The sequence below is a fragment of the Homalodisca vitripennis genome, chromosome 1 (genome assembly GCF_021130785.1).
Source record: "Homalodisca vitripennis isolate AUS2020 chromosome 1, UT_GWSS_2.1, whole genome shotgun sequence".
Classification (NCBI taxonomy): Eukaryota; Metazoa; Arthropoda; class Insecta; order Hemiptera; family Cicadellidae; genus Homalodisca; species Homalodisca vitripennis.
This window is the reverse complement of record NC_060207.1, coordinates 16,742,086-16,766,042: the sequence shown is the minus strand read 5'-3', so window position 1 is coordinate 16,766,042 and position 23,957 is coordinate 16,742,086. Positions and strand designations below refer to the sequence as shown.

Below are 23,957 nucleotides of genomic sequence, written 5' to 3'. Positions count from 1 at the left end.
TGTGGTTTCAGGGGTGGACGATTAACAATGGACAACATTTTTATGGTAAGACAATTGTTTGAAAAATGTGCTGAATTTGGAACGGACCTGCATTGTGTTTTTGTGGACTTCAGGCAAGCTTTTGACAAGGTGAATAGACAGAGGATGGAAGTTTGTCTTAAACACTTAGGAGTACCACAGAAAATCATAAAGCTCGTAATGCTAACACTGGAAGGATCCATAGCCATGGTTAGAGTCAATAATGAGTTGACGGAACCATTTGACGTAAAAAACAGGTGTCAGGCAGGGCGATTCCTTATCAGCATTAATCTTCATTCTGGTTCTGGAAGCGGCATTGATAAAGGTGGATTGTGTAGGTGATATCACATATAGAATGAGTCAGTTATCAGCATATGCTGATGATATTGTTGTAGCTGCAAGAAGTCAGAGCGCTATGTTTGAGAAGCTGGAAGATATTGAAAGAGCGGTGAGCAAAGTTGGATTGACTATTAACTGGGAAAAAACTAAGTACCTGAAAATGACAAGAATGGGACAAAGAGGAGTGGATCTGGAGGTAAATGGCAATGAGGTAGAAAACGTAGTAAGTTTTAAATACCTTGGATCAACTCTAACTGCAAACAACAGCGTGACTGAAGAAATTAACACAAGGATAGCCGCGGGAGGCCGATGTTACTTTGCATTTAAGAAACTTTTCAGCTCCAACATTCTTCATAAAGAGGCCAAACTGAGAATTTATAAAACTGTAATCAGGCCTGTTGTAGTTTATGGTTGCGAAGCGTGGTCACTCGCCAAACAGGACATAAATAGATTGAGAATATTTGAAAGAAAGATTTTAAGAAGAATTTACGGTCCTGAATTAAGACAAGGAACATGGAGGAGGCGAAAAAAATCAGGACCTGCTTGATTTTTTTGAGCGGTGAGGATATTGTACGCTTCATTAAGGCCCAAAGAATTAGGTGGCTCGGACATCTGACGAGAATGAACGACAACAGAGTTGTAAAGAAGGTTGCTGAGTGGACTCCTGCTAATACAAGGCCCAAGGGAAGACCTCGGATGAGATGGAGAGACGATGTGGTTGCTGACCTAAGAAAGATTGGAGCAAGAAATTGGAGAGAGGTCGTCGAGGACAGACCCCAATGGAGACTACTGATTCACCAGGCCAAGACCCATGGAGGGTTGTAGCGCCGAGGGAGTAAGAGTAAGAGTAAGTATATAATCAACAATTTTTCGTATCTCCAACGGGTTTAGAAATCTTGATTACATTTAAATCCCATAACAACTTTTCTAACTCCAAGAACTGGTGATAAGAATGCTGAAACAAAATCAAACTTGGTACAAAAATTAACGTTTTAAATATCATCGACTTTGACAGAAGATGCATCTCAATGTTAGATTAGAAATGATACTACAATGTTACAAATGCACTTATTGAAAATATTATTATGATTAGATGTGTTTTCCGTGTTAATAAATGAAGTGGTAGAATAAAGTGGAATTGTTATGACTAATATAGTTGTCTTGATACGTCTATAGATATTTCTTAAAAGGAAGAACTGCACTGATTTTGAGGTTAAAGAGTTTAGGGACAACAAAGTTAAAATGTCAAAGATTGGGTACTTCGTTCATCCGTTGTATTGGTTTATTTATTATGTTACCTCTGTCCCTATTTAGTTAAGGATTTTTCCATTTTGAGGTAGTTTGTTGTCCTCCCCTAATTTCATAATAATGTCGTTCGTTGAAAAGCACAAGAAATAAATCAAGCACATGACAAAAATGTATAATTCATATTTATTTCAGAATGTGTACAGTTAACAGTACAAAATTATGATATTAGTTTTTTTCTGTTCTCAGAAGGGCTTACTCTTTTGGGTTTTTTCTTGTTAAATCTCAGAACACAAAAGTACACAATCTCGAACAAGCTGAGGAAGCTGAACCCCAAGAAGAGCCCCAACAAACCACCGATGTTGGCTGGAAAACAACGTTTTGTTTTTAATTAACATTGTTGAAAATATACCACTATCCCATCACATTATACTCTGCCACAAGCCAGTGAAATGCGAAGAATAGTTATTTATATTATATAACTTCGTTTTATTTTAACGACTATTGCAAATTTCAAGCTACCAATAACAGATACGAGTAGCATTATAGAAATCATATATATTTCCATTTAATTTGATAATGTAGTCTTTGTAGTAACGACATTATGTGCGCTGTTCGTTGTAATTAAACCATTGATACATTACAATTGTAGTTGGATCATTCGTGAATAAGTTATGCATATTGCTTTATCATACATATAATCGTAGAGACATATAGTACTATAAAAAGTGAGCGTTGCTAATTCTCTGTATAAGTAACGAAAGCTTTTAAACTGTTTTATTTTTGTCAGTGGAGAATAGATTTAGCGGAAGAAAATTTGGAGTGGGGTACACGGAGTTGAGAAGAATAAAGATTGATTTATGAGTACGTAACAACAAACTCCCATCTCAAGTTATAAAAGTGAAAGATTACCAGAAGTATTTAATAGAGTAAATATTTTCGTCCTCTATGTATAAAAACCAAATAGGAACTCTAGTCATGAACTTTTATTTTATGTGCCAGTACCACATGGTACTTGTCAAACGCTGTTATCAGTTTTAGGCAAAAGGATAAATATGTTTACAACTAAGTGGGTAGTTTAATTTACTTGAGTAAATCCAAAAAATGATTCCTTATTCTGAGAATAACGTTATGATCAATTGTAATTTCCTTTGTAGAAGGGAAAGATTCTGTTGTAGCCGATAACCAAAATAAAAGGAATTTTATTTTTAGTAAATGCTGCAAATCGAGCTTAAGTTTAGCATGATCGAACATTTACATTTCTCTCCAACCTGAATAAAAACAATACCACAAAATAAAAATATTTGCAAAGTTTTACAAACCACGGTGGGATTTTGTAGTTTATAAACTAGAGTCAAAAAGCTCAATTTCCCCACAGACTATGTCGTGTCTTAATACCTTTTTATTCGCCGGTTGTAATGTTTTTTGGTTTTTTGTTTTTTTTCAGTAGTATGAATAAAAATTAACACTTTAATATATCATCGATAGTTAAATTTAACATAGTAAAACTAGTTGTAGTTTTATTTACAATACATTATAACTCTTTTTGAAAAATATAAACGTTAGCAAAATAATAACATTGGGAATTACAGAGGAATACCAATTTTAAATCTGATATATAATGATATATAACTGATAATTAGTTGTAATCGGTACTATAAGATATAATATAATATAAGCAGTAAATAATTATAATGAATAAATATGCCTCTAGTATAATAATTTAATAACCTCTTACCAATAAAATCACTTAAACTGAAGACAGCGACTCTCATCAGCGCGGTGACTTTCTGTGTCTGATACTGGGTTGTGACGATTGCAAAGGAATCCCTGTAAATACATAAGAACTTTCGTTATTGATATGTAATTTGAACCATATATTTTAACTCTGATACTAAATATAATTCCATATCTTAACATATAAAAAATAATCATATTCAAAATATTCTACAGTTAGATTTCTACACATAAAGTAGCTATGGTTGGAAGGGTTAATTCCATGTGAATGTTTAGTTAAGCTCCAATTCTCATTGTCTCATCAGAGGTATTCTTAATTGTGTACCTGACGAGACAATGAGAATACTTCTTCATCTATATTACGTTGTATCTTATGGTCTAGGTGTCACTGATGTCGAAACGATGTAACGAGTTCATTTTGAACTTTTTCGTCGCCGGCTTTTTTTGGGATTTCTTCAAACGAACATGACTCCAGACTTTAGGAGTCAACACTGTAACAACGCCAGATTCCAGACGATGCACTTAGAGAAAGGTGAACTGGAGCATAATTCAACATTCACATTTGATTTCTGTTTAAAATATGGATTTTGAATAAAAACTGAATAAACTTTAACGAAAAACAGTGGTGACTTTCACCTGGTTTTTAATTGCACCAGATTTCCTATCATTGGAAAGGCACATTGCGACCTCATGTCGTCGCAACCAGAAGAGGGCACCTTCCAGAGGAACCATATTTAACCGTGGATCCGCCACTAGATTCCCCCTATCCAAAACCTAACCAGCTTTGATGACTAAAGATAAACTAATAATTTAGATATGGTTTCCGAAAGGTTCCCTAACAATTATACTAAATCCTAGACCACGTACACTCACTTCTACCCGTCCACTCTATCCGATCGCTGCACAACGACTTCCCATCAAACCTCCGGTCTCCGCATGCTAACCCAGCAGGAATCATCCTACCAGAACCTGTCCAGAAGAATTCCGGATGGTAGGAGGCTTCTATTGTTTAAGCTATAACCTAGAGGTCGGCGCAGCTGGCCTTAGGCTAGGGACACACAGTCCCGGTTACCGGGATGCCGGTGATCGGCATCCCGGCCGGGATTGATGAGAACATATAGTTTGTTGAAGAGCGCACACACAATGCCGGTGCTGTGCGGCAAAAAAGCGTGCCGGTCCAGACCGGCAAGCATGCTACCGGTGACCGGGAGCCCTGCAGCCGGTGAAAACCGGGTTGGCAATATAAAACACTTGAGATCTGTCGTGCGTGCTCACACAGTGCCGGCCGCCGGGTCCCGATTCCAGTCAAGTCTGTGTGTCAGTGGTGTCGTTTCTTCTGCACTTACTGATAATCTTTTGTTTGTATTTTTTCTTGCTATGTGTCACCTCAATAACACTAACAGTTCGTCAAAAGATTTTATTGACATCCTGTAGAAGCCGAAAAACTTTGTTTCATAAGTCCGAATACTCTCGTAAAATTTTCTAAATCTTTTTTCAGCTTTAGCATCTACATTGAATGGATGAACCCAATGTACCCTATTTCGTTGTTTTGGTAATTCATTTAGAGCCTCTAAACAACAAACTAACTTCACTTTGGATAGCATGATTCGTTCCGAACAACACTCAAAGGAACTGAGAGACAATTTGATGTTTATCGCCGGGACTGTGTGGCCAGCACACAACAAACCGTTTACCGGCAACCCGGTGGTCGGCATCCCGGTAACCGGGAGTGTGTGTCCCAGGCCTAACGTGTTCGCGGCTACTGATAGATTACGCGCGCCAATTTCAAATCTATAGAGGCACTCGCCGCAACATTCAAAGAAAAATGTCCTAGTTGTGTAGCAGTAGTATGAGAAAATTAATTTAGAGTAGTAGTTTTACCATTTTCAAATAAGGAAACTAATAATTATAATGGTTTATAATTAATATTATTATAAGTAATAATATAATTAATAATAGTTTATAGAATTATAGAAAACTAATAATAACTCACATCTAGGAAACTAAGCAACCTTTATTAAGCTTGTGTTATGTTATTTGGACTAAATAAAAAACCAGTTTTGTTATATGTAATTAGTTGATCCAACATCCTTTGAAATATTATCCTTTACTTTTGTGGCACACCGTACATTCTTTGTTTAAAGTCTGTTTTTGACAAAGTAAGCATTGGGAAGGAAATAGGATATTCTGGATATTTTCCATTGTTTAGTGATACAAGAAATCAGTAACTCTACGATACGAGATCTGCAATTTGATCTCTTCCTCAGGTTGATACCATAATTGCAATCTCTTAAACTTGTATTTATTTATTCTTCCAACGGAAGTACACCAGTAGTACAATTAAATAAGTTAAATAAAGTATAAACCATTAATAATACCATAATAATATTTACTTATATAATTAAATAACACACAGTTTTAAAAATAAATAATCAAGAAAACAATGAACAAGTAAGAAATACAAGTTAGTTAACAAACAATCAACAAAGATAATAATAAATAAAAATAACACACTAATTATTAAAACCGAGCTAAAGAATACAGGTCGAAATTGTTCTGCACTGAACGACCAACCACTAAGAATTGACCGGAGGCCAATAGTAAATGGTGATCATCACGGGAGAAACAAGTTGGCGGTACAACAGGAAACGGATTTGGCTGTTTTTTTTTTTATTATTGGTTCCTTCTATAAGAACTTCTCAAAACCATATTGTCTGTAACTCATTATTGGTTTATTATAAATCCCTAATCTGTTTGATAATTTAGATTTCCCTGTTAGTTCATTTGTTCAGAATAGACAACCAAATTGGCCTAATTTCAACTGACCAGTTGGTCTCTTAATGTAATTTTTGAAGCCTCGATTAATTTCCTTTTAAAGAAATGAGATTCCCGACGTATTATGCTTATTTAATCCAGATTCATTCTGTGGTCTTCAAACTAATGGTGTGCAATTCTTTACTTTTCTGTTAGCCCTTTTCTCTTGTTTTCTTTGTGTTCTTTTATCCCAATGGTTTCTTTTTGTCTCGTCCATGTATTCCCTATTACACCTACATACTGTGAACACAGTTTTTGGAATCTAGTAGCCTGTTCATGATATACGAGGAGAGATAAAAATTGGAAATATGTGATAACCAGTAGCCTCATTATGAATGTCTGAAGATCATAATGAGTCAATGTATCTCTGACGTTGTATTTGTCGTAGACACCAAGTTGTTCACTAATAATCAGCTGGCTTCATGAGATGGAGTAATTTATTTGTGGGCTGACTCTGCTTTTGGATATGTAAATATTTGCATAAGCTTGTCCACGCTATTTCTGGACGACTGCTTGCAGTTGAAGGAGATTTCAGTAATTTCTGTACACGCTGGGAGAACTGAAATATTTGTCTTTATATACTGAATCCTCTGGTGTTAGTATTTTACTTATCAGAATCACTCAGAATACAGAATGCTGTAACAGTATTATGTTTCAAGTTTGCTAATATAAAAATTGTATGAATAATATAATATTGTTATGTTTATGATAAAAGACAACATAGCAAATGTTTGTAAATCTATAGGTCCGTTGGCAATTTTCATGAAACATCTAGGCATTTAATATAGAGACAGAATAATATTTATAATGAATTAACTAGTTTAAAATAAATTAAACTATGGTATGGTGTAAATTATCTTCAAGTAAAAAGAAAAAACCAACACATTTCGTATATCTAGGAAACTATTTGAATATTATATTACATAATTTGCTTTTTTGGCAAGGAAAACGGACTTTATCCGAGCAATATGTATATGTAATTAATATTTTTGAATCACAAACTAACAATTAGAGTGTTCATTCAAGTGTGCAAGAGTATATTTGATGTTTTTGTGGACACATAAACGGCTCAACGTATTTTTTAGGCATGTTCATAAGACAGAGCGTAATGGTGGCTTGTTTATGCGCGATAAAGCGCGTGTGGGGTGGTTGATGATGATGATAAAGATGTTGACAATGATGACGACGTATGTCCTACGCAAAACTACAGCTTGCATTCTCGCTTTGGAAAAAATTAAAAATAATATTTTTAATTTTTTTATTTGTTTATTTTTTAATATCTTTCCAAAGCTGAATCTTCAATCACTGATGCTGTTTCAGCCTTCTTCATTGACGTTAACGGTAGTTTGTACCTTTAGCAAGTCTAGATTAACTAATTAAAGTTTTAATCTAGATTTAGAGTATCTTAAAGTTTTATTTTGTTTCATTTAGGATTACGTAATGGACAGTAATTGAACAAAGTACATCGCGCATAGACACAGATCAATATGATTTGAAAATATAGACGTATGTAGCAGAGACAATACAGATTTTGAATATTATTAGGCTGCAATGAAACAGTTTTGATAAGAGTAGTATAAATCGTAAGGATTACTTTTAATATGTTAGCATCTTACAATGACTATGCTATATTACCTTATTTAACTTGTAAAAGTATTTTACTATTTTTATTTTTATGTCTGTCAGATTTTTTTTAAATAGCGGAGTTCGATATAAATGTGTGTGGTGACATATAGAAAATAATCTGAAATAAAACGAAGGTTTAGACAATATCAAGGTAGTATGATAGAATGGAATATTCAAACTTGAATTTAGCTATAAATACTAAATACTCACCATACATAAATGTTCTTAAAATTAGAAATACATTGTCATTTTTTTATCATTTTGGTTGTTTACGTGTGATACAATTTTAAAACTTTTGAACTTTAGAACATGAGATGTATAGATTCCATTGAAATCCATATAAATTTGTATGAAGTTTTAACTAGAATTTGGGCACTTAAATATAAGAAGAAGAATAACTTTTTTATTTCCTTTAAGACATGTACATTAATAATATGTTTTTAAATATGTAACTTAGAAGTAGCAGAAAAAAAATATTTTTAACAAAAAAACAAATTAGTATAACTTAGCATTTACAAATACACTAACTAATCAAAGAAAATAATATCTACACATAATAAAAATAAAAATATTACAATAAAAAATAAAAAGTTACTCGATTAATCATTTAAGGAAATAAAATATGGCCTCTGAAGGTAATTGCCTGTACAAAAGGTTCCATCTATTATTTTTTTTATTACAGGGCTTTTAAGCTCAAAAATTAATATAATCATTTTTTCCCACTAGAAAATAAATTCAGAAAAACTATATACATTTTTAACTGTATACGAAAACCTAACTTTTTATGGAATTATACAATTCTTAACAAAAAAGAAAAGTTCATAGATTGCTTTGAAGAGATTTTATTTATTATCTTTGTACACCAAGGAAGAAATTAATACTGTCCAACCTTGTTAGCCAAATTTTTATTCTTTGCATAATTAATGTCATATTCTTAGAATCAGTACTCTTACTTGGAAGTAAGATCATCATTATTTTTTAATCTAAAAACAAAAAAAATGTGTGTAAAATGTTAAGTGTGGTATTAGAACAGGTAATGATTCTTGCTTTCTAAGTTTTTGTCTATTCGAACTATTTTCCAATACATGTTTTCTACCCACATAAAATTTTGTCAGGACCTTGCAAATAAACATGTACAGGCTACTAAATTCTTTTGGTTATAAAATATTGGGTTAGATGATTCTCTTTTATTCTTTTAATAATAATTCTTTTACTCTTTATAAGATAGTATCTTATATTGTGTGCAGTATACAAAAAATTTAAACTTTATGAAATCCTGAATCGTTAATATTAAAAGTAACTAACGTAACTAGAATTGCTTAACATCTAGAATAACCTACACGAGTTTGTGCAATGTTCAGTTACAAATGTCAGTCAATTTGAATCGCTAATATTAAAAGTAACTAACGTAACTAGAATTGCTTAACATCTAGAATAACCTACACGAGTTTGTGCAATGTTCAGTTACAAATGTCAGTCAATCTGAATCTCTAATATTAAGAGTAACTACCGTAACTAGAATAGTATAACATGTAGAAATAACCTACACGAGTTTGTGCAATGTTCAGTTACAAATGTCAGTCAATCTGAATCGCTAATATTAAAAGTAACTAACGTAACTAGAATTGCTTAACATCTAGAATAACCTCCACGAGTTTGTGCAATGTTTAGTTACAAATGTTAGCCAATCTGAATCGCTAATATTAAAAGTAACTAACGTAACTAGAATTGCTTAACATCTAGAATAACCTACACGAGTTTGTGCAATGTTCAGTTACAAATGTCAGTCAATCTGAATCGCTAATATTAAAAGTAACTAACGTAACTAGAATTGCTTAACATCTAGAATAACCTACACGAGTTTGTGCAATGTTCAGTTACAAATGTCAGTCAATCTGAATCGCTAATATTAAAAGTAACTAACGTAACTAGAATTGCTTAACATCTAGAATAACCTACACGAGTTTGTGCAATGTTCAGTTACAAATGTCAGTCAATCTGAATTCTCTGTTCTGTGATATAACATTACATGTACATTATTCTCTAATCTCTACACTGTGATTACAGTTTTTGGGATAATATACTTACTCGGGGATGATTCCAGGATAGCGATCTTTGTAAAATCCTTTTCCCGAAGCTGTTGAAAAGTTTCGTCGAAAATTTGCCACGCTAATTCTGTATTCGATCTCGAAGCAAGACGGCAAGCAATTACAATGGTGAGACTCGGTCGTTTCTGGATCAACGGACTTTCCTGAAAATAACAATTCTCATAAAAGTCTACAATTACTGCTATAAACACCGTGTGAGATCATTTTGTAACTTTTTTTCCAAAATTATAACGTAACAACAATGTATAATCAATGAAACAGGTATAGCCTACGTACATATACATGTAGCATAATTATGGATTGAGAATTGTTGCGTATTATTATATCATGAAGGTATAATTATAACTTAAAACAAAAAATTTGCAGTAACCTTAAAATAATTTAATTTCTAACAAATTAAATGTTTTGAAAAAATAAAAGTATAAAAGTTACTATTTCTGTGATTTTTAGTGGTTACAGGTAATTCAAATGTATTGTGGATGAATTTGTTATAGGCTAAACAATGTTCAACATTACATTAAACACATGTGTGTTATTACATTTAAAATCGGTTGAATTAATGATTGTTATTATAAAAGTAAAACAAATATATTAAATTTAACAATTTAATTGTTTGTAGTTCATTCGGGTACAAACCTCAGTGTTTTCATAACAGATGCATATACTGCTCAGATGTTCAAACAAAATAACAGTTAAAAAAAAAACTTGCAACAGTACTTATAAAATATTTTCTTATAATTAATTAATAAAATGACTAATTTTAACAGCAGCAAATTAAATGAACGCATTTTCTATGCTCTGGTTAGTTTGAAATACTATTATGTAAATGAGTTGTTATAATGTAATTATAATCTCTGCACATAAAAAGGAAAGCCCTTACTATATATGTACGTTATCATCATTAATTTTCAACTTCCTGATATCCTAGAAAGTTGAAATTTGGCACAGATATGCCTCATAACTTAAGTAGAAAAACTAAAGTAACTTTATACATATCAAGCACTCACAAGAGTTCTTATGGGGTACAGCCCCTAGAAGAACTATATATTTATTTTTACAATTTGCCGGAATCCTAGTAAGGTGACATTTGACATACGTTTATTATGTCTCAATAGTCTACCAGCACCAAATACCTTAGGCCGGAAGTAGTTTTTGACCGAAGCAGACATATCAGACCAACGCGTGTAGGCTACTTGATCGGGACAATAAGGCAAACGCTACGTGTCCTCGGAAATACCTCAAACCTGAAGTTAATAAAGATGGATACTTTTTAAACGAAGAAGACTTTTTATACATAATTATGTATATATTTTCTTAATCGAATCAACAACGTTTTAACACAAATACCTTATTGAAATTATATTACAAGTGCCGGAAATATATATTTTTTACTCAAGCAGGCTTTTCATATCGATGTATGATCGAAATGTCATTGATCGAAAATATTTTATACCAAAGATGCTTTTGACAAACATTAGTTTTACTTTTCTACGTCCATTTAGTTTTTTTTATCGCTAATTCCGAGTTAAAACTTACATAGAGCTCATCATATTAATCATCATCCTGGCTTAAAATAATCATATATTACTAAAATTGTTGGCTATTAAAATATTATGGATAGTTGCAGATAGATTTCAGCTCATAAAAACTGCTTCACTCTCCGACTTCAGGGCTCAAGGCATTGCTCTAACTTAAAGTCTAAGTATTCTGGAATAAATTGGATTGGAACATTTTTCAGCTACTATAATTTATTTTCAGGAGTGTTTATTATGCCATTTAAAACGATTGTGCCTAGAACGTACCTTTTATTCAACAGGAAATCGTGTACAAAGCCGCAGGTAACTGTTAGTCACCAATAAGTTCATTACTTGTACATTCAATTACAGACAATATTTCTATGTGATTCAACAATCGTATAATTGATATTCAAATTTGCTACGTTTAGGAAAACATACATAGTAATAGAATTTTGGCTCTAGTTTTAAAAAGCTCCGTCTATCCTGCATCCCGAATATTGTAGAGATCAGTAGACTCTAGTAAGCGTAATTAAATGTTGCTCTCCAGGATGACATGCATTATGAACACATTTTTAGGTCTGGCATACTTTTTATAAATTTTAAATAAGACAATATACATAAATACTTATGATACTGTTTTATACATAATATTAATTATATTGTATTATATAGTCAGAGTATTACAAAATAGTTCCCTACTTACCTATGCCTCTGACATAGCAGTAAAATTTTTCAGGTCCACATACAGGAGTATCTCTTGTACCTATACAAAAGAAAAATAAATAAGTGTATATGCAAAGATTAAGATTCCTACAACCATATTAAAATCTTAAACTTATAAAAGAACAAATTTATTTACGGGGTGTCTTGCCAAAGCCGAGTCCAAACCATGCAATCGATATGTCCCCGTAAAGGGGAAGAAAAGAAAATGAACGAGAGTTCAAGTCAAACTTTGATTTGACGATTTTAACTTGGGGTGATTTGTCTTGATAGCATCAATAATTTATGCATCTGTGAAATGGTTCAAGCTTAGACAAAAATTATTTTGTGACAGACATTTTGGTTCATTTGTTTGCTCGTTGGTTAATTAGCAATAATCAAAAAAATTCAAACCACATTCAGTAAAATTAAACCAAGGTATAGTTTAGTGTTTTGCTAGGTCATTTGTGTATTTTTTGTGTCTCTACATTGGTTATAAACACAAACATTCAAAATATTGCAAATTATCAAAAGAGATTTGAAAATAAGTAAAATTTCATGCTTGTCGTCATGATGTCACGTAATAATTTGGCTGAATGCAACATTTTTACTCATCTGTCTCTTAATTTGTTAATACATACAAATCAAAATAGTACAAATCGCTTTAAGTAAATTAAAACCATGTTATAGTAGCAGTTGTAGTAGCAGTAGTAACAGTTTGTGCATGTTGTGACAGTTTTTTCTTTTTCTTGTGTCGCTACATTGGTTAAACACATTAACCACCAACAAGATTAGATAGAAGGTAAAACCACAATAGATTAAAAATTATCATGAAATATTTTCAAACAAGATGATGCTTATTGTTATGCTTTCAGGCTTAAATAAATAATTTTGCTGTGGCAGACATTGGTTCAAGTGTTTCGTCATTGGGCTAAGATAAAACCAAGGTCTGGTGCTATGTCAAAGTCAAAGTCAAAGTCAAAATTCTTTTATTCAACAAATTTACAAAGCTTACAATGTTTCCTACACCCGAGGGTTAGGGCAGTATGAATATACAAATACCATATACTATTTAATCTTCGTGGCAGCTAGCTATTTTTATCGTATTTAGATTTACTACTAGAAATTTTAAATTTTACAAATATGCCAAAACTCAAAAACACAACAAAAATGCAAATATCACCTTATATAACAATCATAAATAAACACACAATCATACACATTTCAACACACAACATCAAACACACCCCAACAACGAGCTATAGAACATTTTTGCTTGTAAAGTTACATAATATTAAATAACAAGGAAATAAAATATAACAATACAATACAACCAGAAATAGAATACTAAACGGTAAAATTAAACAGTTATTTATAAGTTATATAATTTATACCCCATAACCGAACCAACATCCTGTTCCAGACCATGCACTAGGAGTATGCTCCATACTCTCAAGTACTTTCATGGAAGTTGATGCTTTATGACCAAATGTGTTTCCGAGGTCTGTATGTATATTTTTTCATACAACAAAGCCTGCAATATTTTATACATACAAATATACGGGTTTCCGTTAAAACTGTATTTAACTTTTGAGTTTACTAACCATGGGACACTGAAATAATATTTACCTGATGCCTACTCTGAAAATACCATCATATTACATAAACGCCTTCAATAAGAAGGCTAAGCCTTTCGATTTTGAGAATTGCGTGTGAAGCCGCGGGTAACTGCTAGTTATGCTAATAAAGCCACTATATATTTATGATATAAAGAACTATGTATAAAGATATTCTAAGATAGCTGAAATATGCTTTGTAAGGAAAAACGTACGTGGATGGAAGAAAGGGACACAGCCGCACAGTGACAGCGATGCGTTGCTTTCACATTCCAGGTCGCAATTTTTCTCTGTGTAAAACTGAAAGTACTTAAGCGGTCTTTCATCTTCAAAGAAACAGCCTCTTAGTTTCGGATCCCATCTTCTTAATTCTTCATCAGTAGTCTTTATCTCAGGAATGACCTTGATCTGAGACAAGTGGTCGGCGTGCACGTATGTAGAGGGGTGTGACAGGGTGGGCAACTCTGCAGGGCTGTGGAGGATCACCTGTGGAAGATCAAGTTGACGAATAAATTAATGGTACAAAAATAATTATCTCACCCTGAAAATCTTTTTTAGTGTCACTAGAAATGGAATGTGTTTAATAAAAGGTTGTCATTTAGTATAAGTCGTCACAATCATGAGAACGTAATAAAGTAGAGTATTCATTTTACGCAATACCGTTAGAAAAAGGTGTAAATTTCTGCACTCCAAAATTGTACATCAAAAGAACACTAATTCAAGTATTTGTTTTAGCTTTTAATTAGAATATTTTGCTGAAATGTTTTTTACAATTTACAAAACAGACTTTTATGATAAAAAATTAAACAAGATGTCTCCAATTATGTTGTCTATAATTACAGCTATACACCAAAACAGATCAATTATACAGATATTGTACCAATACATCTGGTTTAATACGCATTACACTTTAGTATTAAATAAGCAGTTTCGAAATGTTTGAGCTTTGAATCAACCATTTGTAAACTAATAACATAGAGCACATAGCGTGTACATATGGAACAACATTGCATTGGAGGTTCGACACTATAAAACCTGCAATCTTTGTCTACTTATGTTCTGATAACCCCGGTAGATTCTAGATCTCTGAGAATGCTGGGCAAGACTATACGCTTTCTCTCGGAGCAAACGCCATCCAGCGTTAGATCTAGGAGTTCTAGTCTTTGGGAGCTTCAGGAATCTGAGAGGTAACCTCCTAAGGCTGAACTTACGCTTCTTGGACGGTCTTTTGAAGCGTTAGGCTTCTGGATGCTTCCTTCTTTAGAAGAAACTTAACTTTTGGAAGCTTCCATTTCCTGGAGTCTTTCGACACATGATAGGTTTTCATCCTTCAAATCTGCCGGCTTCTTAGAGCGTCTGCATTCCAGAAACTTTTGGTTTGTGTTAACCATAATTTTATGAGCTCCAAATCTCCAGAAGCTCTCACACTTGAATATTCGGGTCTCTAAGTACTTTTGTTCATTACCTTTCGGGATTTTCTGGCCTGTGGAGCCTCTGACTTATGGAATCTCCTGACATCTAAAAGACTTCAACCTCTAGAAGTTCCAGGATTGTTGGAGATCCCGGTAACTAACTTCTGTTAGGTATTTGCAACTGAGAGAAGCCAGTCGCTGGAACCTAATATGTCTTTTGGAATTTACAGTCTGCCAGTATTTCAGAACTCCCGTTCCTTGGAAAGACGCCATAAGGTCCTCATACGGCCAAGAGTGTGCACCAACTTAAATGTAAAATCTACGTGTCTCCATTACCATGTGTCTACCGATCAACAATCCGACCCATGTTTTAGATGTATGTATATCCATCTAACGCTTTTCGTCCGTAAGTTCTATATTTATTGCCAAACTAGTTAACCGGATATAACAATACTTTGCATAATTGCACGATGTAAACAAGGCTAACTTGCGAAAAGTAACTACGATTTATATGTTTTTCTGAGATCACGGATTCGATAATACGATACTCACAAAGTATTTCAGCTATTTTATTGTTCATAAAAATGCTAGGAAATTCGTCTCATGTTTAAAATATCATGATATACTCGTATATTAAATCATAGATTAAAATCATTCTTGTAAAAAACAAACGCTTCTATTTTTATGTAAAAATAATATGATATATATATATATATATATATATATATATATATATATATAAAGGTTATAATAATAATGCAGATAACAACTATCCTATATTAGTGACAACGAGATTATTAATGCACCATATTCAATTTAATATTACATTTATAGGCCCAACATTCAAGAAACAAATACAGTATTAGTGCATTAAAAACAATTCTACTAAGCATTGAAAATAAGAAAAATTGGCATTTGTTTATTGTATTAGGGTAAAACAAAACTGTGGCGTAAAGAGTTTTCTTAACTATAATCATAATCACAAATTTACAACAATATATCACGATATAATGTTTGTACTTATGCCAACTCAAGTGTAAAAATTTAAGTAATTGGATATGAAACATTGTTTACCAAAAAACCATGACCTCCAAAAAAACACGCCTCGTCGAAATCTTGAGAGTTGAGATTAAGTAGAAATATCGCATCCTGGCCGTAGCCTCCCCCTGGTGTCCGCCAAGGTGGGCCATTGGTCGCTTCCTTGTTCCTGAAGCCTCGATCGGGGCTCCAGATTATATCATCGTTACTAGACTTTAACTGATGGGCGTGATCATGTAGGCTGAAATCATAGTCACGCAAAAGTTACTAAAATATCAACAAAGAAAATGTTACACAACAGAATGTTTATAAAAACTTTTAATATATTGCTAATATAATTCAATATAGCTTACCTGTACCAACTGTTAAAGACTAAAAATATCAATTAAATCTCAAAGTTTCCAAATAAGAAGATAATTGTATCCAATAGTAGCGCCCCAAATTTATTTTATATATAAACGACAATACTACAAACGGTAAACAAAAATATATTGGAAAATAAACGTATACAAAAATGAGCTGATTTATGTTTAACATTTCTGAAAACCGTAAACAGTGATTTGATTTAAATATTGTTTTTTAATATACCTTTGTTTTTTTGAAAAAAGTGAATGTAAAGTGGAGTTTTGTAATAGTTTTCTAATAAATGTAAAAAATTCACTAAACGTGTTAGGTTTCCTGTATTATATTTCCCCATTTTAAATACAATACTAAATTAATTAAGAAATATGTAATTACAATGTAAACATAACAATCAAATGGTTTGGTTTATATAAAACGTAGCCCAAATATTGTCTTTAGGTCTTGTACAGTAACATTAGACAAAATACAGTCTGTTCGGACAAACATTACAATATACAATAGAATATACAACAAAACCACTGATAATGCATAATAAAGAGTGTTGGGCTTTTGAAACATTTTGGTAGTTCGCAAATTGAAGCACGTTTTAAATAAAGATATACCTGTATAAATAAGTAAACGTGTTCGATTCCAACCGACACTAGAAATTTAAGTTGGAATTAATGCAATAGCCATTAAATTTAGTTCAAAAATATTCAAAAAGCACACAACTTGAATACATAACAGTTACGGTAATGTAGTGACCCTTTCAAGATGACGCTGTCGGTAGGGGTTATGGGAGAGACTGGACTCCGTGTTTGGCTACTTCCTTTACTAGTTCAATATATTTTGGAATATATATTTTCAATAAACATCGAATCACAAAAAGTACTTGCTCCGCTGGGACAAAAAAAACAAGGCACCCGATACATCTACAATATACTGACGACGAGTAGATGTAATCCCGGTAGAGCCGATATCTCCTGGTAGACTGTTGAAGGTGTGGCAGGTCATCCTCGGTAATCCAAGATAGGTTCCAGATCGTCTGATTACAAAGTTACCAGAAGCCCTTAAACCTAGTTTTTTACGAAGAAATATCTATACCCAACAAGACTCGATACATCTACAATATACTGACGACGAGTAGATGTAATCCCGGTAGAGCCGGTCTCCTGGTAGACTGTTGAAGGATGTGGCAGGTCATCCTCGGTAATCCAAGAAAGGTTCCAGATCGTCTGATTACAAAGCTACCAGAAGCCCTTAAACCTAGTTTTTACGAAGAGATATCTATACCCAACAAGACTCGATACATCTAAAATATACTGACGACGAGTAGATGTAATCCCGGTAGAGCCGGTCTCCTGGTAGACTGTTGAAGGTGTGGCAGGCCCCTGCTGGAGTCAGCACTGGCTGGATGATGTCGCAGGGGTCTTCCACATCCTCGGTCATCCACGATAAGTTCCAGATCGTCTCGTTACAACGTTCCCAGATGCCCTGAAACCGATCGACTCTTTTGACTCGTTATTTGAGTGAAATGAGTCTTAGGGTTTAAAATAGAGTTATTATTGTAAAATATAATAATCTAGGAGCCAAGAGCCAATTTGTACTGTATAAGCTTTTACTTGGGTTTTCTTGAAATCGATACTGGAAGATATCGCTTGCCAGCCGGGCTAGTTTTGGTGGAGGTTGAAATTATGAGGTTATAAAAGGGCCTACAATATGAAATGATATATTTAAATTTATACTATTTTCTTAGCTTTACATACTTTAACCCAACCATCAGATAAATAAATAAATGTTAAATTAGCTTCAGCTAACCATATACAGGGGAAAGTCCTGTGTCGATTTCATGAAATTCCAAGTTGTTTACTTATGTAATGCAAATGGACTGCTGGACTATAAGAATAAAATTATAGAATGATCAAAAATTTATTGATTTGTGCAGAATATGCTATGTGTTGAGGTACATTTATATGCTTATGTTTTTTTGTTTGATTTGCTTTAGATTTAATATATTTTCAAAGTTATTGCCTCTCTTCTAAAACGTATAGTGAAATATAACGTTCGAATAGTATTAGTGCTGTAAATATTGGAACTGTTTTGCGATAAAAAAATTGTAAGTATTCTAATTACTGCTGGAATAGAGGCACTCTTGGAAGTCTTTTCTCAGTCGCTTGGATGTCAATCATGTAGTTAAACCCTTTCTTTCAGCCATACAATGACGTAACTAGGACTTCGCATGGGGGGTGGGTAAATTTTATTGATAGATACCACAACAGGGGGTATGGAAAAAATCTAAATTTGAATAAAATGTTTAATTCTAAGTAAGACGGTTAACTGCTGTATTCCAAACAAGTTGGACTGCTGTTATACGATTTTTTTAAATTATTAGCGTTCTTGGGGGAGGGCTTATCACATAGGGTTCTATTCTATAGTTACGGCTTTATATAAACTTTAACTAATAGTGAGGAACAAAATTAATAATATAGAAATCACCAATAGAAAGGTTTGGTTTTTAATAGAATTCCCATTATCTTACGTTGTGGATGTAGTCCAGCACATCAGAAGAGAAGTAATCTAACTTAGTCTCCGTTGAGTTGTATTCGCAAGTCAGAGTGAGATATTCAAGGGTTTCTTGTCTGAAACAAAAAAAGCTTAAATTTGAAAATTTACCCTCCAAAACGCTGCAATCATTAACAGTTCTTTATCGATTTACTATAGGAAAATACAATACAAAAGTTTAAAATTACTCACTCTCTCTCCGTCAAATTCGTTCTGGTTTTGTAGGAAGAGTAGTTGAAGGAGGAGGGCCTGACCTGGTTCTCGCTGCAGATAGTGACGGCTGGGAAGGGAATGTCCCAGATAGGCGTGGCAGTGCTGTCCATTGACATTAACACAGGGGTGTGGAAAAACAGCATACTCTGATCGTACAGCGCACCGATAACGCTCACGTACACCACCACTAGCGCTATGATCCAGTAATACCTGTTTAACATGGTACCTAGAAGATGTACGTACAAGATACAAGTACACATCCAAGGCTGTCAAATTACTGAGCAAAGAGCGTATCTTTGGAGTAGCATGAATTATTACGAAGAATAATTAACAAGCATTTTTTTACAACTGTAATATAAGTAGCTATGGTGGGAAGGATTGATTCTGTGGGAATGATGAGAGTAGCTCCAGTTCTCCTTCCTCTTAGTGCAGCGTTTGGAGTCTAACGTTTTATGTTATGTGTAGAAAACTTGGTTGCTTCACAGTGCTTAGAGATCGTGTCTAAAACATCGTAGTGCATTCAATTGTTGACGAGATGATAAGAATACCTCTTGACCTAGATTACACTATAGTCTTTAGTCTAGATGTCTCTGATGTCGAACCGTTGTAGAGTTTATTTTGAGCTTCTTCACCGCCGACTTTTTTTGTATCTCTTTTGACGAACATGACTCCAGATTTCAGGAGTTAAGTCTGTGACAGGTGAACTGCAGCTAAACTCAGTATTAATATAGTATTGTAAGTGTTGTTCTAATTTCTATCCAAGCAAGTATTGTTAATACAATTTGTGATGTAGTCGAACCCTGCATTAATCGGTTGTCTGTATATACAGAAAATATAACTTCTATATAATTATTGGAGTAGTTATAAAGAAAATATCCAGATAAAGAAAATATATAACTTAAGAACGACCGAAACGTTACTACGATCCAAAAGAGTCAGATACAGCAGATTAAGTTCACTTCTGCTCGAATTTATTTACGGTTCCACAATCGAGTTTATGTTGTTTTACTGACCACGAAAATAAACACATATGTGGGTTTTTGAGATCTAACTTAGATTTAAAAACGTGTATTTGTGGTATGCGATGTTTTTGGTGCTATAAATACTATCGATGTTTACCGCGATCAAGAAAATAGATTAGGAAATGCTAATAAAAATGTAAAGTTTAAAAGAGAAAAATATTTACTGTGGGCCATAAGATTAATGTATAGTTCCGTGGACTTTTGTAGGCCTTTTGGAATTGTACAATTTCGTATTGCAATATTTTGTTATAAGCCGTAAAGTTTAGTCAGTATTACCAATGAAAGCGCTCTATAAAATCAATTATAAAATAAATATCAATTTTCGCATTATAAAAACTTTTAACAACTTTCTACGATTAAATTATTAATACCAAGAAACCTAGTTCATAACAAAGCCGACAGTGGAAACAGTATCAAAATTCGTTGGGTAGTTTAAAAAATATGCACAAACAGACCAACACAAAAAGCTATAATTTATACTTTGTATTGGTATACTCGTATATATGCATATATATATCCACAATATACTGACGACGAGTAGATGTAATCCCGATAGAGCCGATCTCTTGGTAGACTGTTGAAGGTGTGGCACAAAACCAACAACAACAACTATATATATATATATATATATATATATATATATATTGTTGTATATATATATTAATTACAATTTTTACCGAATACCAAAATATTCCCGGTAAGTTTTCCAACCTATTTTTTTGTATAAACCTTCCTCGGATTTCAATTAATATTTTACAAAAAGAATTAACCGAACGGCTCTAGTCTTTCTCGAAATTAGCGTTACGCAACACAATTAGTGATTCATTTTTATTTATAAAAGATAAATAATGCAATACTTTTGTAACCATGATATACTCATCCATGTATATATTAAAACTAACATGTATATAGTACATTACAACATGTAACATGTATGTATATTGTTGAATTTGTTTGTAACACTTATGAATAATATTATAATGGAATTGCTCTCCATTGCCAAATCAGGAAGGTGATTTATGGTGATGTGACAATTTTTGGTCTAGTTCTTACAAATAAGAAATACCTTACAAAGTAAAAAATATTTTTTGACATTTTATATTAACTATAAATCTAAATCACATACCGCTATCATAAGGACTGATCAATGATTGGAATTAGGTAATGTAATTTGGGAAGGTTCTACTAACGAAGATACAACTTATAGGCAAGAAGTACATAAAACAGAAATTTGTGGTGGTGTACTTGTTCTGCTTTAAATAATTCGTTTTCAGAATTGTTGTTGAAATTAAACTTGGCTCTTAGTTTGTCCCTGAGTTGTGGTAAGTGGACACCAAGCATGTACATAACAACGACAGCTGCTCTAAGTTATTTTAAGTTAGAGAAATTGGCGAGGCGTGCAATACACATATGGGGCTATTAGTGTCTTAATTTTACACTGTAAAAGCTCCAACATCTTTTAAATCCATCGAATTTTAATCTACAACTAATGTTCAGAAAATTGTATAATTAATTTATAATTAGATAATGATATGTTTATTGAAATTATTAAATTACACTAGTTATCTACTGTAAACAACATAAAAATTATAAAACTAGGGGACACTACTGCCCTCTTCACTGCCCCACTCCGAATTCCTGGCCGAAGTGGTATTTTATGCCTGCATGTAAATTTATATTCCCTTTAGCTAGTTATTTTCTCGGCCTAGGATTAATTTAATTCCCTTTTAATTCCGTGAACGGATGCCTAGCTGTATCCCCTTTACTCGGTTTAAACATTCTATTACGTACAAACTTCATAATTGTCCAAAGTTTTCCTGCAACGGTTTAGAAGTATAAATATAAATTCTTCAATTACAAGTTCTTCAAGTTAATAATCATTAACTTAACAATGCATGCAGCAATTTTGTATTCGTTTTCAAGATAAATAAAAATAAACAAGATAATTGTTTTAATTCCACTGTTATTGAAGGCAATTCATCCATTATTTTCATCACGTATGTGACAATATAACACCTCCTCTAGTACTTTCCATTGATTTAAAACATTAAAATTAAAATTTTGACCGTGAGGAGTCTGGAAACAAACAGTGGTGTTCATGTGGAATAAATTAGTTGTGGATTTGTGTTTTGTGTATTTATAAATATGTGAGTTAGTATAGTTCTGAGTGGAACTATGACTGTACATTCCGACGGCTTGTACACACAAATAATAACGCTTGGGGTCAACTCTACCATATTAACTGGCTAATCTCGCGTTTTAAGTTAGAATAATATTTCTGTAAATTCAAAGAGTTCTATTTTGATTACTAGCTATCTTTATTACTAAATTTCCAGCTGTTTCCCGCGGTTTCTCACGCTTTTCGTAAGCTTTTCCCCGTGTATGAGGACTTCTGGTTGAAGTGAATTACATTTCCAACGCTGATGGAATGTTTACCTTGTTGCCACGATCAAGAAAATTTGTCAAGAGTGTATATTTATAGCCATTGTACACGTTCATGTACTTTATTATAAAGTGGTCTAACACTCAAGCTTTAAGTTCAACCAGAAATTCAGCCTTCAAATAGTGTTTGGCTATTTAATATATGTAACTGTCTAGTAATTGCAGTTTAAAATGTGCAGGCGCTTTAATAACTTTTATATTTTTCACTGCCGCCTGATGGTGAGTTACATCAATGAACATAACATATAAACCTTCTACGTGGAAAAAATACATATTCATATAAATGTTCATAATGATCGGTCAAATAGTTTCTGAATCTATAAGGGACATACAGACGAACATTCTTTATATATATATATATATATATATATATATATATATATATATATATATATATAAATCTATAGATTATTATTATGTGTAAAATTGAGACATAATACATAAAAACTTATTAAATTAAGCATGAAATAACTAACACACATGAAACTTGCACTGACCTCTCACTTAATGAGCGTCCAGGTTCAGAAAAGTATTTCAGCCCATGAAGAGAAGTGTAGTCGAAGTACTCTTTAATTTTTGGGCCTCCTGGAAGATGTTCCCACCAGGCTAAAGGAACGTCTCGAGCGCAGTATTCGATTTCCTGCAGTAAACTTTCGGGAGCTACATGAAAGGGGGGTGTTTCTTTCTAGCAACAAAAAATGAACACAACAGTTTTAAACGATATTACGATATCCCTATTGTTTGTATTTATGTGCAGTTACTACTAGTTTATGTATTACAGCTAATGTGCGAGCTACAGTATATAAGTGGACACTATAGCTTAATGGACATCCGGTTCCGAGTGTCCTTTAAGTAAGGCTATCTTCAAAATGTTGAATGTTCAAAGAGTGGTTATAAAGCTTACCATTATTGACCACTCGTGGCTAGTAATGAGATAATCGAATAGTATTCGAATACAGCCGGGTATTCACATATTCGAATACCTCAAAATGAATTCGAATACTTTTGAAATGAATACAGTTTCTCTGGAAGAATTAATTCAAACCTGCAGTATTCTTTCTTTCGACTAATAGTATTGAAATAAAATATTCAAGAGCTGTATCCCATTCATTGGAGGGTTTTAAATGAATATATATCTAGGCTCTGAAAATAATAATTAAGTGGAGATTCCTAATTTAGAATAAATAATTACAAATCTTCAAACTTG

At 33.0% G+C, this 23,957-nt stretch overlaps 1 protein-coding gene across 1 annotated transcript; it reads right to left on the bottom strand.

The window, feature by feature from the left end:
- Positions 1-1,776: 1,776 nt before the first annotated feature.
- LOC124363846 (pickpocket protein 28-like) lies at positions 1,777-23,586 on the bottom strand. Its single transcript, XM_046819411.1, has 10 exons — positions 23,248-23,586; positions 19,266-19,496; positions 19,051-19,150; positions 17,839-18,005; positions 16,206-16,410; positions 13,935-14,205; positions 12,108-12,167; positions 9,868-10,030; positions 3,341-3,432; positions 1,777-1,968 (listed from the first exon to the last, which is right to left on the bottom strand). The coding sequence occupies exons 2-10, from the start codon at positions 19,427-19,429 to the stop codon at positions 1,823-1,825; spliced, it is 1,368 nt and encodes a 455-aa protein (XP_046675367.1). The 5' UTR covers positions 19,430-19,496; positions 23,248-23,586; the 3' UTR covers positions 1,777-1,822.
- Between the last annotated feature and the right edge of the window lie 371 nt (positions 23,587-23,957).

Coding starts and splice junctions, on each gene's coding strand:
- LOC124363846 (XM_046819411.1), bottom strand. CDS start 19,429: ATGCTGTTTTTCCACACCCCTGTGTTAATGTCAATGGACAGCACTGCC. Junction 14,206..16,205: donor TTGGAGGTCATGGTTTTTTG/GTAAACAATGTT, acceptor GATCTTCCACAG/GTGATCCTCCACAGCCCTGC. Junction 1,969..3,340: donor CAGTTTAAGTGATTTTATTG/GTAAGAGGTTAT, acceptor GTTGTTTTCCAG/CCAACATCGGTGGTTTGTTG.